The sequence below is a fragment of the Gekko japonicus genome, unplaced genomic scaffold (assembly GCF_001447785.1).
Source record: "Gekko japonicus isolate JY-2015 unplaced genomic scaffold, Gekko_japonicus_V1.1 scaffold196, whole genome shotgun sequence".
NCBI lineage: Eukaryota > Metazoa > Chordata > Lepidosauria > Squamata > Gekkonidae > Gekko > Gekko japonicus.
The window spans coordinates 614,993-637,576 of record NW_015173129.1 but is presented as its reverse complement, the minus strand read 5'-3'; the positions used below and the strand labels follow the sequence as shown (position 1 = coordinate 637,576).

The 22,584-nt window shown below is 47.8% G+C and overlaps 1 protein-coding gene across 1 annotated transcript in view; it reads right to left on the bottom strand.

The window, feature by feature from the left end:
* MAD1L1 (MAD1 mitotic arrest deficient-like 1 (yeast)) overlaps positions 1–22,584 on the bottom strand; it is a 760,935-nt gene that overhangs the window by 354,092 nt on the left and 384,259 nt on the right. The window contains exon 14 of the mRNA XM_015422082.1: positions 9,480–9,568. Coding sequence (XP_015277568.1) covers positions 9,480–9,568 — 89 coding nt within the window. The remainder of the gene's footprint in view (positions 1–9,479; positions 9,569–22,584) is intronic.

The window sequence follows — 22,584 nt, the reverse complement described above, 5'->3', positions numbered from 1 at the left end:
AAACCCGGTTCTCCCAGATTAGAGTCCGCGCACTTAACCACTACACCAAACTGGCTCTCAAGAGGAGGAGGAGGAGGAGGAGGAGGAGGTTGGATTTATACCCCGCCCTTCACTACCCAAAGGAGTCTCGGAGCGGCTTACAGACTCCTTTTCCTTCCCCTCCCCACAACAGACACCCTTTGAGGGAGTTGGGGCTGAGAGAGCTCTTTCGAGGACTGCTCTTTCAAGAACAGCTCTGACAGAACTAAGGCTTGCCCAAGGTCATCCAGCAGGTGCAAGTGGAGGAGTGGGGAATCAAACCCAGTTCTCCCAGACTAGAGCCCACACACTTAACCACTGCACCAAACTGGCTCTTATGAACCTACCCAACCACTTAAACACATCTTAGGCCAGGGGTACGAACGTGGTGCCCGTGGGTGCTATGGCGCCAGTCAATGCTTTTTCTGGTGCCCACCAAATAGTTTTAGGAAGTGGGCGGGGCCAGGGAAGACTTTTTGCCCAGTCGGGGCTTCTCATTGGCTGTACAGATGAAAAAGGCATCCTATCAAACAGATCTTCCGCCTGAAATGCTGAGGAGCTACTATTAAAGCTACATATAACTTCACTCCCTGATGTTCAGTAGTTGGCTCCGCCTTCAGTGGCAGCCATTTTGTGGTTGGCTCCAGCTGCTATGGGAGCCATTTTATTTTATTTTTGGCTAAGCATACCAGAATCCCACAGGATCAAAAAGGTTGGGGACCCCTGTCCTAGGCCCTGCTTTGGGTGCCACCAATTTCTCAGATTAGGTAGGCGGCAGCCCAGGACAGGACCTTCTCTGTCGTGGCACCAAAACCCCGGCACTCTCTCCCCAGAGAGACTCACCTATCTGTCTTCCGCCAGCGGGTAAAGACTTGTTTTGTCTGGTGTTCCCTCAGTGCTCCCGCCTCCCTGCTCCATCTTCTAGTATCAATTTTATATTTTTGTATTTTAAATTTATTTTTAAAATATTTTTACCCCGCCCTCCCCGCAAACGGACTCAGGGCGGCCTACAAGAGGGAACAAGCCCATGCATAAAAACAAGATAAAACAATAAAACCATTAAATAACAACAAAGACAAGAATAAAGTGCTCCATGAAAACAAGATGGTCTCCGACTAATTTCATGATAGTATCAGTCTGTGCACTTTAGTTTCATTTCAATTCTTCTAAGGATGTGTTTTTGTCTGGCTCTGATGGTTTCTAAGACAAGTTTTTTTATAATGTGGTTTTTTTCATTGGTCAGCCGCCTCAGTGGCCCTGATGAGGCCGGAAAGGCAGTTGACAAAGAGAACTTTTTCTCCCTCTCCCAAAATACTAGAACCCGAGGGAGGAGGAGGAGGAGGAGGAGGAGGAAGAAGAAGGAGAGGAGGAGGAGGAAGAGGAGGAGATTGGATTTATACCCTGCCCTTCACTAACTGAAGGAGTCTCAGAGCATCTTACACAACAGACACCCTCTGAGGTAGGTGGGGCTGAGACAGCTCTTTCGAGGACTGCTCTTGAGAGAACAGCTCTGAAAGAACTTGTGACTGACCCAAGGTCATGCCAGCAGCTGCACGTGGAGGAGTGGGGAATCAAACTCGGCTCTCCCATATTAGAATCCGTGCTCCTAAGCTCTACACCAAACTGACTCTCAGCTGATGGGCTGGAGGTTCAGGACGGGCAAAAAGAAATGCTACTTTACACAGAGATTGATTAAAATGTGGGATTCACTGTCAGAGGATGTAGTGATGACCACAGGAATAAAACAGTTTTAAAAGGGGATGAAATTGATTCATGGAAGATGAGTCTATCAATGGCTACTAGCCATGGTGACTGAGGAGAACCTCCACATTCGGAGGCACTAAGCTTCTAAATCCCTATGCCAGGAGGCAACATCAGGGGAAGGCCTCAACCTCTATGCCCTATTGTTGGCTGACCTGAGGAGATAGGATGCTGGACTAGGTGGACCACAGGTCTGATCCAGCAGGGCTCTTCTGATGTTCTTATTGGGGAAGGTCTTGGCCTCTCTACCCTGTTGTTGGCCCTCCAGGGGAACTGGTTGGCCACTGTGGGAGATGGGATGCTGGACTAGATGGACTATTGTTCTGATCCAACAAGTCTCTTTTGATGTTCTTATCAGGGGAAAGCCTCGGCCTCTGTGCCCTCCCGTTGGCCCTCCAGAGAAAGTGGTTGGCCACTGTATGATGGTGGACCAGATGTCTGATCCAGCAGGGCTCTTCTGTTCTTAACCTACCTCACAGGGTCACTGTGGGGATAAACCGGAGGAAAGGAGAATGATGTGCAAGCTACTTTGGATCTCCATTGGGGAGAAAGATGAGGTATAAATGAAGCAAGCAAACAAACAAAACATCAGTTCTGCACCATAAAAAGCATATAGAGGACACAGAGCTTACAATATTTATTTAAAGGTAAAGGTAAAGGTTCCCTTGCTCGAAAGCCAGTCGAATCCGACTCTAGGGTTGCGGTGCTCATCTCCGTTTCTAAGCCGAAGAGCCAGCGCTGTCCGAAGACATTTCCATGGTCATGTGGCCGGTATGACTAAACACCAAGGCGCACAGAATGCTGTTACCTTCCCACTGAAGTGGTACCTATTTATCTACTTGTAATTTCTTGCTTTCGAACTGCTAGGTTGGCAGGAGCTGGAACTAGAGACGGGAGCTCATTCTGTCATGCGGCAACTCGGGTCTCGAACTGCTGAGCTACCGACCTTCCACAGCCTGCAGTTCAGGGTCTTAACCACTTGAGCCACTGCAGCTGCTTTACAACATTTATTTACTAATTTATTAAAAACAAAATTCTATCCAGCTATCCATGGCTACAGCAGCTCTTGGGGTGGGGGGGAAGCAAATGAAGAAGTGTCACCAAAATGGGCAAAAACGGGACGGAATTTAAAACGCACACAAACACAGCGGGCATAGGAACAAGACTCTCAAGTGTTGCAAAGAGCATCAAGACAGTGACTGGAGAAGAGAGACTTCCAGCAGGCGTGACTAATCGGCTTGGCAAGAACATGAATTTCTTTCACATTACCGAACCCTACCCGGTCTCTAAATCTATAGACAACGTTTAGGATTTATTGGAGTTCTTGTTTGACTGTGAAGGAGTGGGAGAAAAAAAGTTACGGCTTGTTCCAGCTGAAGAGGTCTCTCCATCTGTCCCCTTTCTTCGAGACTTCCCCGTCTTAAAGAAAGACAAAACGTAAAATCAGTCAGATTGTCGGTTTCGGGGCATTCATCAAGGCCCAGGTAAAGCCTGCTCTTCCGGAAACAATCAACAAAATCCAGTGCTTGGCTTCTGGCCAGAGGAACATCAGAATCAGGTCAGTGAGACAGAAGGGAGACGACAGGAGAGGGAATAAAGGGCTCAGTGGCAGAGCATCTGCTTGGCTTGCAGAGGGCCCCAGGTTCCATCCCCAGCATCTCCATTTAAAAGAAGAAGAAGAAGAAGATGTTGAGAAGAGGAGATTGGATTTACACCCTGCCCTTCACTACCCGAAAGAGTCTCAGAGTGGCTTACAATCTCCTTTCCCTTCCTCTCCCCACAACAGACACCCTATGAGGCAGGTGGGGCTGAGAGAGCTCTTTTGAGGACTGCCCGTGAGAGAACAGCTCTGAGAGAACTTGTGACTGACCCAAGGTCACACCAGCAACTGCATGTGGAGAAGTGGGGAATCAAACCCGGTTCTCTCAGATTAGAGTCCGTGCTCTTAACCACTACACCACACTGGCTCTCAAACTGGATTTCCCTATTTCATGCATATCTTAAGGGAAGCACGGTAACAGCCCAGTAGCACCTAAAGAGACCAGTGAGGTTTTGGGGGTATGGCCTGTCGAGAATCAACACTCCCTTCATCAGACAAGCAACACTCTGCCTTCCTCTCCAACAGGGATCCAAAGTGGCCTACACTGTTCTCCCATTTTATCCTCACAACAACCCTGTGAGGCTGGGAGCGTGTGACTGGCTTGAGGTCAGCCTGCGAGCTTCCATGCCAGAGTGGGGAAACTGGAATATTTATTTATTTATTTATTTATATTTAAATTTATACCCCGCCCTACCCCGAAGGCTCAGGGCGGCTTACAGGGCACAAGTGCCAGGTTAAAACAATATCATATGATTTAAAAACAATAAATTACAATAAAATAAACAATTTACAACAGAAAACAGCAAATTTCAAACAAGAAAAGAGAGATCTTATCTGACATAGCTACCCTAGATATTTTGTTATAATATGATTTATACTCTTGATGCAATTGTTGAAAATGAATGCACCATGTTCTGTTGGTAGTAATGGATGCTTCAATGAATAAGCGCAGAACAAATCAAGGAATCGCTCAATAATCTGTCTAGCTTTCGACTCAATTGGTTAAGAACATAACAGAAGTGAGAATTCCAGTGGGTGGATCGGCGATGGCAGGCGCTCTCCTCGATGCTCAAGGAGGCGACTAGCACACCTTCGGCTTGGAGGGGTTCCACCTCAAGTGGCACCCCCACGGAGCCCTTGTGAAGGGTTCCAGGCCAGGGAGCTTTTGAGGTTAGCCTCTTCGATGGTTTAATGCCGGAGAATAGAGGCTTCCCTCCGCCCCGATGGCCCAGCCGATGGGTGACCTTAGGGTACAAGCCAATCTAACCGGGACAAGCGCAGGAGATCGAGCGGAATAGCGTATGAAGAGAGCGGGGTCAAGATATGACCAACAATGAACGTGAGTTCGAAATAAACGGACTATTTTACTAAAACGGAGTACACCCCCCTCCGTGGGAAAAGCGGAGCGTAAGGAGGGACGCCTCCTAAGCGCATGAATGGACTAATGTAGCGAAGGGGGAAGGGGAGAAATAAACAGCGAGTTTTTTCTACTTACTTGAGTAGCGATAGTGAAATGACGAGTCTTTCGAGTCCTGGCATAGCGGTTTGGAAGTGTAAACAAAGTGGAATATGGTGGCTTCCTGAGGAAAGTTAAAACTGAAACCAGGCAGTCAGAGCCCAAGACCAGAAGAGGGAGCAGACGTCATGAAGTTGCTAGCGGATATGTTGAAGCCAGTAATGGAGCAACTCGGTGGTATTAACCAGCAATTGGCCACACTAAACCAAAACTTCACTCTGCAGCAGCGCCAGCTGGTAGAAACGGAGAAGAAACTGGAGCATGCAACTGTGAAAATTACAGAGATGGATATCGCAAATAAGAAGATGAAGAAAAGAGTGACGGATGTGGAAACAACACAAAAACTTCAGGAAACTCGTTTGTTACAGCTTCAAATGGAAAAAGCTAACATGACTCTCAGATTTCAGGGGGTGCCTGAAATTGAAAAAGAAGATTTAAAGAAGACTCTGGGAGAGATTATCGCTCCAGTAACAGGTATATCAGCGGATGAAATAGTAAAAGGCATGGAGGCTGCCTATCAGGCATACTCCAATTATATCAGGAAAAATAACCTGCCTGGAGAGATTGTGGTGAGATTCGCAAGAAGACAGACCAGAGATGCGATATTAAAGACAACTTCGGCAACTCCACTGAAAATTGGGAATACAATCATAAAGACTTTAAAGGATATTCCATTTGAAATCCGTCAAAAGAGGAAAGGCTACAAGGAATTGATCTCATTTCTTCAAACTAATGGAATGCAGTACAGGTGGGCAATTCCTGAAGGTATAATTTTTAAAGTCAACGATAAAAGAGAGAAGATTGGCTCCATCTTTAAAGCTAAGGAGTTTTTGAGATGTCAGCTTGGACCGGAAGAAGAACTTAAAGATGAAGAATCCAAGTCAAGTGACTCTGCTACTTCGGGAACGGACAAGGACTCTGTGGGGGAAGCAGGAGCGGGAGCAACGAAAACTGTGTATGACTTTAGGGATAGAAAACCGAAGTAAGGGCAGAAGGACTCTGTAAATTGCTCTTAGAAGTAAAGAAGATGCTCAAGAAGTACTCTCACAAAGATTAACTTACTAATATAGAAGATGTGTTAAACAAGAACTTCACAAGTATATTGTATCACTAACACTTATTTTACTAACATTTAGATTAACATGGAAAGGATGTCCTACTCTTGGGATTTTAGTTAGTGTGGGTATCTTTCCTTTATCCTTAGATGTAGTCCCCCTTCCTTTATTTTTCGTTGTAGTTAATAGTCTTATGAAAAAATAATAAAAATACCCTCTCGGGGGTTTCAAAAAAAAAAAAAAACATAACAGAAGCAATGTTGGATCAGGCCAATGGCCCATCCATTCCAAGACTCTATGTCACACAATGGCCAAAACCCAGGAGGTCCGCCAGTGGGGCCAGAACTCCAAAAGCCCTCCCACTGTTGCCCCCTAAGAACCCAGAATACAGAGCATCACTACCCCAGACATAAGAACGTAAGAGAAGCCATGTTGGATCAGGTCAATGGCCCACCCAGTCCAACACTCTGTGTCACACAGTGGCCAAAACCCAAGTGCCATTAGGAGGTTCACCAGTGGGGCCAGAACTCCAGAAGTGCTCCCACTGTTGCCCCCCAAGCACCCAGAATACAGAGCATCACTGCCCCAGACATAAGAACATAAGAGAAGCCATGTTGGATCAGGTCAATGGCTCATCCAGTCCAACACTCTGTGTCACACAGTGGTCAAAACCCAAGTGCCATCAGGAGGTCCACCAGTGGGACCAGAACTCCAGAAGTCCTCCCACTGTTGCCCCCCAAGCTCCCAGAACACAGAGCATCACTGCCCCAGACATAAGAACGTAAGAGAAGCCATGTGGGATCAGGCCAATGGCCAATCCAATCCAACACTCTGTGTCACAAAGTGGCCAAAACCCAAGTGCCATCAGGAGGTCCACCAGTGGGGCCAGGACTCCAGAAGACTTCTAACTGTTGCCCCCCAAGGACCCAGAATACAGAGCATCACTATTCCTTGTGGCCAACAGCCACTGATGGGACTCTGCTCCAAAGGTTTATCCAATCCCCTCTTTAAGCGGTCTACGCTTGTAGCTGCTACCACTTCCTGTGGCAGTAAATTCCAAGTGTTAATTACTGTCTGGGTGAAGAAGTCCTCCCTTTCAAGTACTTACTTGACAATTTAATGTAAAGGCTACAGAATGTGAGCAAAAACCCCTTTCTGAGGATCCTGAGCCCTACGGGGGAGGGCGGGGTACAAATTTGAATAATAAATAAATAAATAAGGAGGGAGGTAAACTTGCAATTTGTAAAAAGATGTCAGCCGTTAAAACCAAAGGCCAGAGCTGGGAACAGGTAACATTCACCTCCCATTATTCTGCCGCAGAGAACCATTCCAAAAACCTCTCGAAAGCAATTTGAAGAATAACAAACAAACGAACACCAAAGAACAAGTTCAAAACTCATGAACAATGTTCCCTCTAAGCTGAGTTAGTGTGAGCTAGCTCACAATGTTTTAGCCTCCAGCTCACACATTTATGTCCTAGATCAGTAAGGATGGCTCCAGAGCAAAGTAATCCAGCCAAATCGCTCGCCAACAACTTTAATGCCAGTCGCTCACAAAGTAGGATTTCTGCTCACACAACTCCACAGCTTAGAAGGAACATTGTTCACGAGTGCAGGATCTCTCTAGGCGGGGGCACATCCGGCCTGTGCTGAAAGCGCTGCACTGGCTGCTAATAGCGTACCAGGTTCGCTTCAAAGTGCTGGTTCTTACCTTTAAAGCCCAATATGGCCAGGGTCTGACATACCTAAGGGACCGCCTTTCTCCATATGTTCCCCCGAGGGCACTACGGTCGGGGATGCAACATCTCCTGGTGACTCCAGGCCCCAAAGATGCCAGATTTGCAGCAACCAGGGCCAGGGCCTTTTCGGTGGCAGCTCCTACCTGGTGGAACGAGCTCCCGGAGGAGATCCGGGTCCTGCGGGACCTTGCGCAGTTCCGCAGGGCCTGTAAGACGGAGCTCTTCCGCCAGGCTTTCGAGTAGGAGCCGCCATCGCTGCACCACCACCACCAACTGGGCTGGGCAACATCGGGGGTGGGGGGTGGGGATGGCCCTGTAAAAAATGAATGACAGTGCTGCCTGGAACGGATAGCACTGATCTGGGGCCATCACCACCAGGATGCCATCCTGTGACTGAAGACCTTTCTGAGACACCAAGAGCACCTTGTATCGTGATAAATGATTATAAATGATTGTTTCATCTTGTTTTCAACTGTTTTAATTATTGGCATACGGGCCCAGTCTGTGAGCCGCCCTGAGCCCGCTTGCGGGGAGGGCGGGCTATAAATCTAATAATAAAAATAAAAATTAAAGAATAAATAAATACAGTGGAGGATACAAGTATAAAGGTACCGAGTGGCATCAAACTCTACTCAGCCCTGTCTGCCCAAGATGTCTTTGAACGGTAACCTAGTTAATTTCCCTCTAAGAGGCAATCTGTTAGCTTTGGAAATTAACCGGCGGGGGGGTTGGGGAGATCTTCAAGTGCAATGGAGGACCCTCCACGGCTCACCGGGTGGTCGGCCTGCCAAGCTTTCGTCCTCTTTCTGCCTGCCAATTAAGTTGGGAGGCAAACTTTTTTCTCTGTGATTAAGCCGGAGCTAATTAATCAAACCGATTAAAGCTCACAATCCTATCGCTAATGAATTTTTATTCCTTCTCAGAAGACAAATTTACTAATTAAGGGAGGGGGGGGAGAGAAAAGGGAAGCTGTCTTTCCCTCCCCCTTCTCTCCCCCCCCCCCATACCGAAGAGGAGAGAGGGCGTGTCTTGGCTAATCCATGCCAATGTGTCACCTTTGCAAGCTCATGCTTTCCCAAAGAATGTTTCGTCCTCTTTCTGCCTGCCAATTAAGTTGGGAGGCAAACTTTTTTCTCTGTGATTAAGCCGGAGCTAATTAATCAAACCGATTAAAGCTCACAATCCTATCGCTAATGAATTTTTATTCCTTCTCAGAAGACAAATTTACTAATTAAGGGAGGGGGGGGAGAGAAAAGGGAAGCTGTCTTTCCCCCCCCCTTCTCCCCCCCCCCCCCATACCGAAGAGGAGAGAGGGCGTGTCCAGAAGAGGGCAACCAGGATGGTGAGAGGGCTGGAATCCAAGTCTTATTAGGAAAGGCTGAAAGAGTTCGGTCTGTTTAGCCTGGGAAAGAGAAGGCTTAGAGGGGACAGGATTGCAGTCTTCAAGCATTTGAAGGGCTGTCATGTAGGAGATGGAGCGGATCTATTCTCTCTCGTTTCGGATTGCAAGACTAGATGTAATGGGTGGAAATTACAAGGGAGTTGATACCGGCTAAATATCAGGAGAAACTTCCTGACTGTAAGAGTGGTTGAGGAGTGGAACAGACTGTCTCGGGAGGTGGTGGGTGCTCCTTCGCTGGACGTTTTCAAGCGGGGGCTGGACAACCATCTTTCGGGTACGTTGTAGGGCTGTCTTTCGCTTATGCTCCTGCAGAGTGCAGGGGGTTGGACTAGATGACCTGCAAGGCCTCTTCCAACTCTAACATTCCATGATTCTATGAGGGAGCTCACCTGAGCGCGTTCACCCCCTCCCGGGCAATAAAGAAGCTCAACTCCTTCGTGGATTCCTGGCTCTTCAGCAGCTGCAGCTCCACCTCCAACTGTAAAAAAGAAAAACAAGCAGAAACACAGCGATTTAGGGGGACTCTTTAATTTTATCTTTTCCTTGGAACAGATATACTATAATCAGAAACTTCTGAATACGGCAAAGGGAGATGGGGAGGACATTTGATGGCGAGGAGCAGCCATACAGACCCTCCGTTATGCCTGTAAACAGACCCTGAACCCCTTCTCTCCAAGTAAAAAAAAGGTAAAGGTTTTCCTTGCTCGAAAGCCAGTAGAATCAAACTCCAGGGGTGCGGTGCTCATCTCCATTTCCAAGCCGAAGAGCCAGCGCTGTCCGAATACATTTCCATGCTCATGTAGCCGGCATGACTAGACGCCGAGGCACACGGAACGCTGTTGCCTTCCCACCGAAGCGGTACCTATTTGTCTACTTGCAATGTCTTGCTTTCGAACTGCTAGGTTGGCAGGAGCTGGGGCCAGAGACGGGAGCTCACTCCATCATGTGGCACTCAGGTCTCGAACTGCTGAGCTACCAGCCTTCCAGTCTGCAGTTCAGCGTCTTAACCACTTGAGCCACCGCAGCCAGGTACCATCTCCGATATGGGGGGAGGGGGAGGGCAGGAGACAACCCGGCACCTTTGGGATCTACCCCTATCAGAGAATCCCTCTCACTATATTCAGGGAAGGGATGTCTTTAAAACAAATCCTCCAATTTTGGCCAAAATGAAGGATAAATACGTAAGCAATTTTTTTAAAATGACTAGTAGAGAACTGTTTGTTTATATATTTGAAATGAGAGTTTCATGGATACCATGGACTGCCAAAAAAGACAAAAAAGACCAGGTGCACCCCTCTGTGGAAGTTGTTCCAAAACCACGGGGCTGCCACTGAAAAGGCCCTGTCTCATTAGCCTGCCAGATGAGCTTCTTCAATTGTCGGGACAGTCAGGAGGACCTCTCTCTATCATCTTAACTAGAGGAGAAGAATGTCGGGGAGAAGATGGTCCCTCAGAGACCCTGGTCCCAAGCCACATGGGGATTTAAAGGTCAAAACCAACACCTTGAATTGGGCATGGGAGCAGATTGGTAGCCAGAGTAAAATACTAAGGAAAATACCATGGTACCAGTCTATTTCTACTCATGAATTACACAGGGAAGCCTACGTGTGAGTAAATACATCTTCCTGAAAGACCTGTCCCCACTCTGCTGATCTACATGGCAACAAACCATTGTATGGAGCATACATGGTAAGTACCGTTTCTTACTGGGACACACAAGTAGAAGACTTTATTTAGGGCATTAAAAGTTCTATTTACTTCCACATTAGCACCACCTCTTGATCTAAGGATCACCTGATCGGTACACCCATGGGATTTCCGTCACATCCATGTGCAAAGTAGAAGACACAAGTAGTCAATGTGTCCCCCCCAAATATCCCAAAGGCCCCCAGTGGGTTCAAAAATAAAGTAGACTCACATCAAGGGACAAAGCCTAAGTGCGGACCAAGGGGAATGGCAGTTCCATTGCCCCGTCCCGCCACATCTACAAACAAGAGCGACACCAGTAATCTTGCTTCCTAGTTAAGCAATATGGCCAAGGCGACAGGCCATTTTCACTACCAGCCTTTACCTGGATGAGCCAGTGTCATAAAGTGGCTAATATACCAAGTGATGAAAGGTCCCCAGTTCGAATCGAATCTCTGCCATGAACACAGCAGACAATTCTCTCTTTCTCTCAACTGGAAACCAGAGATAAGAACATAAGAGAAGCCAAAGTTGGATCAGACCAATGGCCCATCCAGTCCAACACTCTGTGTCACACAGTGGCCAAAAATACCAGGTGCCATCAGGAGGTCCAGCACTGGGGCCAGGACACTAGAAGGCCTCCTACTGTTGTCTCCCCCGCCCCCCAAGAACCAAGAATACAGAGCTGCACTTGCCCCAGAGTTCCTATCTATACTTTGTGGATAATAGCCACTGATGAACCTCTGCTCCATATGTTCATCCACTTCCCTCTTGAAGCCATCCATACTTGTAGCTGCCACCACCTCCTGCAGCAGTGAATTCCATGTGCCAATCATTCTTTGGTTGAAGAAATACTTCCTTTTATTCATTCCAACCCAACTACTCAACAATTTCATTGAGTGCCCACAAGTTCTGACCGACGCACATCGCTGTCAGAAGGCATACAGCCAGATAAAGAGGAAGAAGTGCTTTTGGACACCAACATCTTATGCAGAGATAATCTGGACAACGCTAGGGGTGCCAACCTCAAGGTGGGGGCTGGAGACCCCCCAGAATTACAACTGATCTGCAGATGACAGTTTCCCTGGAGGAAATGGCTGCTTCGATGGGTGGACAATGCCATTATACCCTCCTGAGGTCCCCCCAACCCCCAAAATCCATCCACCCCAGGCTCCGCCTACCAAGATTACCAGGAATTTCCCAACCTGGGGTGGGAAAGTCTATAAATCTAAGCTCACACCCAGCATAGGATTGTTCTGTGAAAGTGCTAAGTCAGGGGTGTCGAACTCATTGTTATGAGGGCCAGATCTGACATAAATGAGTCCTTGCTGGGCTGGGCCACGTGTGTCATAAAATGTAATGCCAGGTAGTGGAGATATAAACTTTATAAAGGACACAAACACAAAGGGTGTTTTTTTTTAAACTTTAAATAAAAACATGCTTAAAACATTAGCACTCTTGGCAATATTTTGTTTATTGAACAGTGTCTGATAACTGACACCTCTTGCTCTGAATTATTGCATCAAAATATCTGAGCTGTCGCAATCTTAAGTATGCTGTTCAGGTCTGTATCTGTAAGCTGCAAACCTACAATGACGCAGCAGCAGCAGAACTGGAAGAAGAAGCAGAAGGCAGCCAGTTCCACTGTGGGCCTGATAGAAGCCCTCCGGGGGCCTGATAGAAGCCCTCCGGGGGCCTGATTCGGCCCCCGGGCCACATGTTTGACACCCCTGCATTTAGTTCTTATGGCATCCCTTATAGAGGGGTTCAGAATCTTTCCTTAGACTACAGGTCTTTGTCTCTGATTCAACACTGACCCCACAATGGAGAAGCTCCCAGAACCCCTCCCCGTCAACACCTGCCCAACCATCCCACAACTCCTTGGCAAAGGGCTAGCACTTTCATACCACTACGACTTCCTTTTTTCACTTTGCCATCTGCCATCTCTTAAAAAAAAACAACGGCAAAACACAGAGCTTTCTGGGCACGTCAGGGGGAAAAAATAAATGATCCAAGCGCTGCCCTAATTAGAGATGCATACCAAAACACAGGCACCCAGGGCTTCGTCTTTGGCACCAGGGAGATAAGGCATTAGCATACAGTATCCTTCAACTGTGCTGCCGAGATGCACAGCATTCCTAATTCGACTATGCCGGAGGAATAGGTCCAAGTACAGCCAGATGGTACCTTTCGGAGGCGTGGGGGCTCCGCTCAAGTTGGATTGCAAAAAGGAAACTTGTTGACAGCAACATAAGCCATGCCAACCTGTAGCGGGGAATCTAAAAAATTATGCTTTGACACCCCGCTGGAGATTTATACGAGTCAGGGATCATGAAAGTAGGGGCTGTTACTGTTCCCGGGAACTCCATCCCGAAGGCCTCTCTCAACTTCCGCAAAGTACAAAAGAGAAAGTCAGGAGGGTCGGTATTGTGTTACCCCCGAATCCAGTCCCCGAATCATTCCCAAACCCAGTCTCGGCGGCGGAGAAGAGTGTGTCTGCGCCCGTCTCTCCAAATTGTAAAAACATGAATGCACAGTGGCTGGCTGATAAAGATTATCAGCGCAAAGAAACGTTTGCCTCAATTTTCTGATTACCGAGCGTCTCTCTTTCCGCACGGCAAACCCATCACAGATGGCCCGGATAAAGCAGGTGCTCTCTGATAATTCCACGGATATGCATTCCAAGGCGGGAAACTTTCAATTCCACCCCATCTCCGCAGCACCAAAGCCATTTGTTATGTGTGCTGGCTCTCCATCCCTGCTGAAGGTTGCAATGAGGTTTGTTATTATAGTTTCGGGGCCGTTCTCTGCTCCGGGCGTGGACGGCATCCGGAGATGCAGAGCCGGTAAATAGCCTATTTATCATTGGCTAAGCGGGCCTCGGCCTTGAAGCTACCCTGCCACCTGCTTTCCTGACATGAGCAGATAAATTGCTGCTGGCTCCCTTTGGAGGGAAAAGAGGCAAGGGGTTAGTAATAGACTTCTGTGGCTCACAATGGTGTGTTTACAGGGAAAGGAAAGAGGCCGAGCCTGTAATGGAAGTGTGTGGATCACGCTAATATACTGGCGAGCTCCAGAGGGAAAATGTTAAGCGCCCATCGCTGTGACTCGAGAGAGCACTAAGAGGCACACTTAACTGCAGGAAAGGACCTGTATTTTGTCTGTCGGGTTTAAATTTGCATGGCAAATAATTAAATATTCCCCAAAGATAGATAAATCCTGTCCCACATTGCAAATCTGGCAAAAAATAAATAAATTATGGGGCCGCTTTATTTTAAGCAAAATTTCATCCCGGTCAACTGTTTCTAACTTAATTGGTTATCAAAAAATCCTTTCAAATGCTTTGGTTTCCTGTAACAGGATATTTAACAGAAAGGGACATAATTCCTAATAATCCATATTATCGGGACCTGTTATTCTTTTTACGTTTGTAAAGTGACCTATGGTTATATGCGGACCTGTATCATCTTTTGAGATATAGTTAACTCTTACGACTACATGACGTTTAATTAAAAAAAAATGTTTTAAAAAATATTCCCCAAAGATAATTTTTACACCACAGGGTCCCCAACGTGGGGCCCGTGGGCACCCACTAATGTTTTTGATGGAGCCCACCAAGTGTTTTAGAAGGTGGGCAGGGCCAGGGGTTTTTTATTGCCCAGCAGGGTTTCTGATTGGCAGATTAAAAAAAAAAGCCTTGCCTCAGAAGCAGTTGCTACCACAGCACAAGAATATTCACAGCACGACTGAATGTAAGTTGTGCATACGCAAGAGAACATTTTAAAACGGTATGTTCTTTTTTTAAAAGACATCATACTGCCTTAAATGTTGAAGTGTTTCTATTAGACTTATCCACGGTCTCACTCCTGGACACATTTGTGATGGGCTCCGCCTCTTCTGGAAGCCATTCCGTGCTTGGCTCCGCCTACTGTAGCAGCCATTTGGTACTTGTACCCACCACTCTGCATCAAAACTCCAAAGGTGCCAGCAGGCTCAGAAATGTCAGAGATTAACACATTCACAAGCTGAAATTGTCACAAGGTATACTAAATTTTAAAAGAGGGCCTTTGCTTGTTAATTCACAGAACCTCATTACTGCTACGAGACCGTTGCTACCGCCGGTACATTCCAATCCCACAACTTAATCAACCAGTTAAGAGTGCAGTGCTGCGCAGCGCTGCTCAGTAATAGCTCTTATGGCTATTACTGACGGATCACTCTTCAGTTTAGCCAAGGTCCTTATGACATGACAAAAGGCACAACCACAAGTCATGTCACTGACCATGACACATGTGCAAAACCGGCAGAAGATTAAGTGTTTCGACCATGCGGCAATGTTCTTAGAATGTGTGACGGATTCCCAAACAGGCCTCACCCGGCTGTGTCCGCTGTATACACCTGCCTTCTAGAACCGCAGAGATACTCGAGTATTGTGAACTCTTGAGACTCCAACTGGCGACGTCAGTCTCTGACCCCGGGACCTGGCTCTGTGAGCTCCCTAGATTTAAATGCACTCACGTTTCAGGCACTTTGGGACCATCAGGCCCTGCAGTTGCAAGCCAAGGAAGTCTGCCACAACGTGGCTGTGGCTCAGTGATAGAGTTCTGCTTTGCATGCAGAAGGTCCCAGGTTCAAACCCCAGAGTCTCCAGTTAAAAAGACCTGGCAGCAAGTAGTGCGAAAGACCTCCCAAAGAGACCATGGAGAGCCACTGCTGGTCAGAGGAGACAGGACACACCTTGATGGAGCAAGGGTCTTTTTCTGTATAAGGCAGCTTCATGCGTTTATGTCTACTCTGACCAGCAGGGTTTCTCTAGGGAAGCAGTTTTTCATGTCATAAGAATATAAGAAAAGCCCTGCTGGATCAGACCAGTGGTCCATCTAATCCAACATTCTGTCTCACACAGTGGCCAACCAGTTAATCTAGATGGCCAACAACAGGGTACAGAGGCCGAAGCCTTCCCCTGATAAGAACCTCGGAAGAGGAGCCCTGCTGGATCAGACCAGTGAGGGACCATCTAGTCCAGCAATCTTTCTCACACAGAGGCCAAACAGATCCTCTGGAGGACTAAAGGTCATTTCGGGGGGGATTGCGGGGGACCGCAGTTCCCCCGGGTGAGGTACGGGGGGCGGGGCACATGACGAAGCCCTGCCCCCTGCTTCCGGCCGCCCCGCTTCCAGCCCTCATTCAGCCAGGAGGAGGCAGGAGAAGAGGGAGGGTAAGTTACTTCCTCCCTGCCTCTCCCCACCCCTGCCTGCCTGGGGCCAGGGAGGGCCTTCGCGGGGCTTCCTTGCACTCCTCGTGGGGCTCGGCAGTGGAGCTGCAAGGCCGGCGGCGGCGGCCGGGACCATTGGGGGCGGGGTGTGTGGCCTTATGACACACTTCCGGTGATGTCAGGGGGTGTGGCATATGCTAATGAGTTATGCTAATGAGTTCCCCTAGCTCTTTTTCTACAAAACGAACCCTGTGGAGGACCAACAACAGGGCATAGAAGCCAAGGCCTTCTCCTGATCCAGCCCTGCTGGATCAGACCAGTGGTCCATCTAGTAGCCAATCAAGTCCCCTGAATGACCAACAGCAGGGCATAGAGGCCAAGACCTTCCCCTGATGTTACCTCCTGGCTCTGGGATTCAGAGGATTAGTGCCTCTGAATGTGGAGGTTCCCCTCAGTCACCATTGCTAATACCCACTGAACAACTTTGTCCTCCATGAATCTATCCAATCCGCCTTTAAAGCTGTTCATTCCTGTAGCCATCACTGTGTCCTCAAGCAGCTAATCTCACACTTTAACCACACTCTGTGTAAATCAGTGTTTCTTTTTGTCTGTCCTGAACCTACTGCCCATCAGTTTCATTGGATGCTCTCAAGTTCTAGTCTTTGGGGAGAGGGAGAAAAAGTCCTCTTTGTCAACTCTCTCCACCTCATGCATCATTTGTTAAACCTCTTTCATGTTGTCTGTTTTCTGAACTGAAAAGCCCCAGACTCTTCAGGCTTTCCTCACAAGAAAGGTCCTTCAACCCCTGAACCATCTTGGTTGCCCTCCTCTGTACCTTTCCCAGCTCTGCCATGTCCTTTTAGAGACACGGTGACGAGAACTGTATGCAATATTCCAAACGAGGCCACACCGTAGAGAAATAAAAGGGCATTATAATATTGGCCGTTTTATTTTCAATCCATTTCCTAATAATCCCTAAGATACAGAATGGGGTTTTAACAAGGAGAAGAGAGATGTACGTTGACCCAAGGAGCTGTGACTATTGTGGAACTGCTAGAAGAGAGCAGGGCAGCCACAGTAAATTTGGTGTAGTGGTTAAGTGCGCGGACTCTAATCTGGGAGAAACGGGTTTGATTCCCCACTCCTCCACTTGCAGCTACTGGATGACCTTGGGCAATCCATAGTTCTCTCAGTGCTGTTCTCTCAAGGGCAGTTCTGTTAAGAGCTCTCTCAGCCCCACCTACCTCACAGGGTGTCTGTTGTGGGGAGGGGAAGGGAAAGGAGTTTGTAAGCCGCTCTGAGACTCCTTTGGGTAGTGAAGGGCGGGGTATAAATCCAATCTCCTCTTCTCCCTTAGGAAGGGACAAAAGTATGAGAAGACCAGGCACGTGGACAAAGTCATATTTCTTGGACTGAAGCAAAACTGTGGTTGGAAGGAAGGATGTGGGGATTCCAGCGAAAGCTGGACACATCATGATTTTTAATGCCTCGCAATTGCTGCTGGCTTTCTTGGAAACTCCTAATATAATGGCAGAAAAGGATATCCATCGACTCCTCCACTCCTGCAACAGATTCCTGCTACTTTCAAGTGACCCATTCAACTCAAGAAAGGGCTGGTCCAAAAGCCCTTTCCCTTAAAAAATTAATCTTCTACAACTTCGTTCAATCCCATTTTGAGACGGCTCATATTTACCAGGAGTTACAGACAAATAGCTTCCCAGCGCTTCCACGAGACCCCACAACCACTTCATCTTCCGCAAGACGATCCAAATTGCCCGCTGTAAGGACGGCAGCACAAGAGCCACTCATTTGCGGAGGAATTACCATGGTTTTTGTACGATTTACTCTTCCTCTCCGAAGCATCCTGTTTGCCTTTTTTGTGTCTGTAGCACATGGCAGGCTTCCTCTTTTTAAAGCCGACGATGTTCAATGGCTCTTAAGCTTTTCTCTCTCTCTCTCTCTCTCTCGGGCGGTAATAGCTAAGCCAGCACTCAACTTTATGGAGGTAAAATTGGGACTATTTTATCCAATATGCATTATTTTACACCTCCTAACAGTGCCCGGCAAAATGTCAGAGGAAATTCGATCTCCAGCCGCTCCTTCCAGATTGTCTATCACATTTCCGTCACTTGAAACTAAAAGTATCTTAAATAACCTGATTCCGCCATTCCTACCCTTACCTTTTATGGGCGGCCAAGGGAGTGGGCGTTATTGGCATGAACATTAAAAAATCTCTAAGCTTTTAGACCCAAAGCACCCGGGCCTCCCACTATGGCATGAAGCCATCACTTTCCTGTCATCGCTCCAAGCGGCAGAGGAGAAAAAATGATTTTAAAAAACAAGAACCTGTCCCAACGCTGCTTTGTCATTCCTGGGGGAAACTGCAGAGAGGCTCTGGTCTGGGGCTCAGTGGCAGAGCACGTGGCTTGGCATGCAGAAGGCCCCAGGGTTCGATCCCTGGCATCTCCCACAAAAGGTGACGGGAAAGACCTCCGCCTGAGACCCTGGAGAGTCGCTGTCAACCTGAATAGACAATACTGACCTTGATGGACCGAGGGTCTGATTCAGTATAAGGCGGATTCATGTGCTTTAGCACAGAGTTTCTGGGAGATTCCTAGAACAACCCTACATCCCTTCCGAGTTCATTGCTGACAGTGCACGCCTCAACGTTCCTGACAGCCTGGCAACATTATTGTGGCCCTCAGTGAGAATTTACCATTCACGACTAACCTCCTCAAATGTCTTTCTTTCCTAATCCTCAACAAAACAGATCACAAAAACAGAACCTTTCATCTGGACGTTGCGGAGAGCCAGCGTGATGCAGAGGTTAGGTGTCAGACTAAAAACTGGAACACACAGGTTTGACTCCTCACTCGGTTCTTGGAACTTGCTGGATGGTGTTGGGCCAGTCACACACTATCGGCTTGTACTACCTCACGGGGTTGTTGTGAGGATAAAATGGAGGAAAGGCAAATGATGCAAGCCACTTTGAACTTAAGAAGAGCCCTCTTGGATCAGACCAGTGGTCCATCTAGTCCAGAATCATGTCTCACACGGTGACCAACCAGTTCCTCCGGAAAGCCAACAACAGGGTATGGAGGCAGAGGTCTTTCCCTGAGAAGACTATCAGAAGAGCCCTGCTGGATCAGACCAGTGGTCCATCTTAGTCCAGCATCCTGTCTCACACAGGGGCCAGCCAGTTCCTTTGGAGGTCCAACAACAGGGCAGAGAGGCCGAGGCCATCCTCTGATAAGAACATCAGCCCTGCTGAATAAGACCAGTGGTCCATCTAGTCCAGCATCCCATCTCACACTGTGGCCAACCAGTTCCTCTGGAGGGCCAACAACATAGCATAGACGCTGAGGCCTTCCCCTGATAAGATCATCAGAAGAGGCCTCCTGGATCAGACCAGTGAGGGTCCATCTAGTCCAGAATCCTGCCTCACACAGTGGCCAACCATTTCCTCTGGAGGGCCAACAACAGGACATAGAGGCTGAGGTCTTCCCCTGAGAAGAACGTCCAATGAGCTCTGCTGGATCAGACCAGTGAGGGCCCATCCAGTCCAGCATCCTGTCTCACACAGTGGCCAACCAGTTCCTTTGAAGGGCCAACAACAGGGCCTAAAGTTCGAAGCCTTTGAACATGGAGGTTCCCTTTGGGTTGCTGTTGGGCAGAAAGGCAGGGTACTTCATTAAGTAAGTAAATTTACTTCATTAAGTAAATAAATACTGTCAGTTGCTCTGGGTGGCGGCTTCAGACAGGCACGCCATTAGGAGGAGGGGATTCCAAAATCCAGGTGCCACCACAGAGGGGGGGAAATCTGCAGGTGGTAGCACAGAGTAGAGGAGTGGAGAAGAAGGCCTCAACTGGTCAACTGGACAGTAAGGAAGGAGACAGTTCTTCAAGACCTAGCCCCAAGCTGGTAAGAGCCACTACTGTGAATTGTGACCCGAAAGAGACATAGTAGTGTTATACGGGCCGGGGCAGCTGAGAAACAGAGCTCTCTGCCCCAGTCCGGGGGTGGGGGGAGCGTTGTGATGAAATCCTTGCTGACAAACGAGGTGAAACCATCAGGCGCTCTCTCTCAATTGGTGGTCTTCTAGTCGCACAGAAGGCAGCAAGCAGATATCTTGGCAGAGCGACAGATCCCCTTCTCCACTACCTTGCCCAAGAGCCCAAACATCAGCGGGAAGCCTATCCCTTCTACCTCCTCCTCTGAACAACCTGATCGAAAAGATGATGGTTATCTTCTCAAACCAAGACAAGGCAGAAACAGGGTGGCTGGGTCTCCTGCATCAGGTAAACCAAGTATTTTGCATCGTCAGACAACCAATCCAGCTCTCTGCACGGTTGGAGGATACCAAGGTCCAGATCACGGTAGATGTTCTTGGTCCCTTCTCTTCTTTTTCCCCTACCTGGTGGGGCCGGGGCAGGGACTAAGACCACAGATTCTGGGAGGCTTATGTGAACTCACCAAGGCATATGAGCTACGATTCCTGGGGTGCTGTTGGACCTGAGAACCAAAAATCGCAACAGTAGATTAATCATTCTGAGCCAAATGGAGGAGGGTCCCATTAACTAGGGTTGCCAGCCTCCAGGCAGGGCCCAGAGATCACTCAAAATTACAACCAATCTGCAGACAGCAGAGATCAGTTACCCTGGATAAAATGGCTGCTTTAGAGTAGGGAATCTAGAGTGTTGTACCCCACTGAGCTCCCTCCCATCTCCAAACCCTCAATCCAACCCTGGCAACCCCACGGCAGCTATGTGCTATTGGCTCTACACTACTACTACTACTACTAGTAGTAGTAGTAGTAGTAGTAGTAGTAGAGAGCCAGTTTGGTGTAGTGGTTAAGTGTGCAGACTCTAATCTGGGAGAACCGGGTTTGATTCCCCACTCCTCCACTTGCACCTGGCTGGATGACCTTGGGCAAGCTGCAGTTCTGATAAGAGCTGTTCTTGAAAAAGAGCAGTTTCTGTCAAGAGCTCTCTCAGCCCCACCCACCTCACAGGGTGTCTGTTGTGGGGAGGGGAAGGGGAAGGAGTTTGTAAGCCGCTTTAAGACACCTTTGGGTAGTGAAGGCCGGGGTATAAATCCAATCTCTTCTCTTCTCTAAAAGAAGTAGAAGAAGAAGTTGTCACAGTCACATATCTGACTGGTAGATAGTGTCCTGCAATTCAAAATCTAGCCAAGTTCCTGGGATTTGCAGATGTATCTTCACAGGATTCCTGCTTTTCCGAGCAACACTGTCTTCTGGAGATGAGCTGGTGTTACTTATTCAATGTCCAGAATGTCCAGCTGTTTCTTGAGACTGCTAGGCACTGTTCAAAGAGCCCCAATGACAACTGGCATGACAGTGAACTTCTTCTTCTAGAGGCGCTCTAGCTCTATTTGCAGGTCTTGGTGTTTTGTGGTCTTCTCCTGTTATTTCTTTTCTATTCTTCTGTCTCCTGGGACTGCAGTGCCAATGACACAAAGCCTATTTGTTCTACAGTTGTGGTATCAAGGCTGTTAAGCTCCAGGTGTTTATCAGTTTGTACTCGGAAGTCCCAAAGAATCTTCATTTCATCATTCTCCGTGATCTTGTCTGGTTTGCCCTCTCGTGAATTTCTGGCTGATGGTAAGCCATATTTCTTGCAAAGACTCCAGTGCACCATAGCTGCAACTCCTCTTGTGACATTCTTTATAGACAGTTTGAGCAACTTTACTGGAGGCACCGGCATTGTGGTCAACTGTGTTCTCTATGTCTTTCAAATATTGCCCATGCAAGTGCTTTTCTTTCCAGTTGTCAAAGTGGGTTTTGATTTCGATCTTTTTGTAATCTTCTTTGATTTTTGTAACCTTATATAAGTCTGCTTTGTACATTCCAACTAGAAGCTTCTCTTTGTTTTTCTTGATGTAGTCATTGTCGTCGACATCATCATCATTATCATCATCATCATTATTCTGCGGAGGAGGAAGTTGAACTTGGGACTAAATACTTAAGACTGCAGACTTTTTGGTTGTCATCAAAACACTAACCTGTTTTCCTAGCCAAGAAGCAAGGTGTGGGGGCAGGACTCCTGCCTGCCCCCTTGAATTTGAATAAAGGATGTGAATAACCCCGGCCTTCAGGGAGGAAGGGGAGGGGAGCTGGTAGAAGGGGGGGGAGAGCTATCCTCCGGTTGTTCCTTGCCCCACGTTGCTACGTTTGTTTGTAGTCGGCGCCACCAGTAATTATACCTCTTAATTTAGGTGCACGAGTGGGAGAAAAGAGTATAAATTCAGGCATTAACTTTTAGAGATTGGAAATGGGGAGAGCCCGACCGTCCCTCCGCGAGATTGTGTTTGGAAATGAAACAGAGTGACATTTGATATAAACTTGAAAAATTACTCTCTTTTCAAAGCAACAGGAGGGGGCGGAAGGGGAGAAAAACACAATCTGCGATCCATCTGAGAGGCGCTGAAGTCAGCAGGTATGGCGGGGGGGATATCCAAATATCTCTCTGTACTACACATGCATGAGATGTAACTGCAGCGAGGAAGCTTTAACCCTCTTTATGCCAACGCAGAACCCTCCATGGGTTTCTATACCCAACGGGTATTACGACAG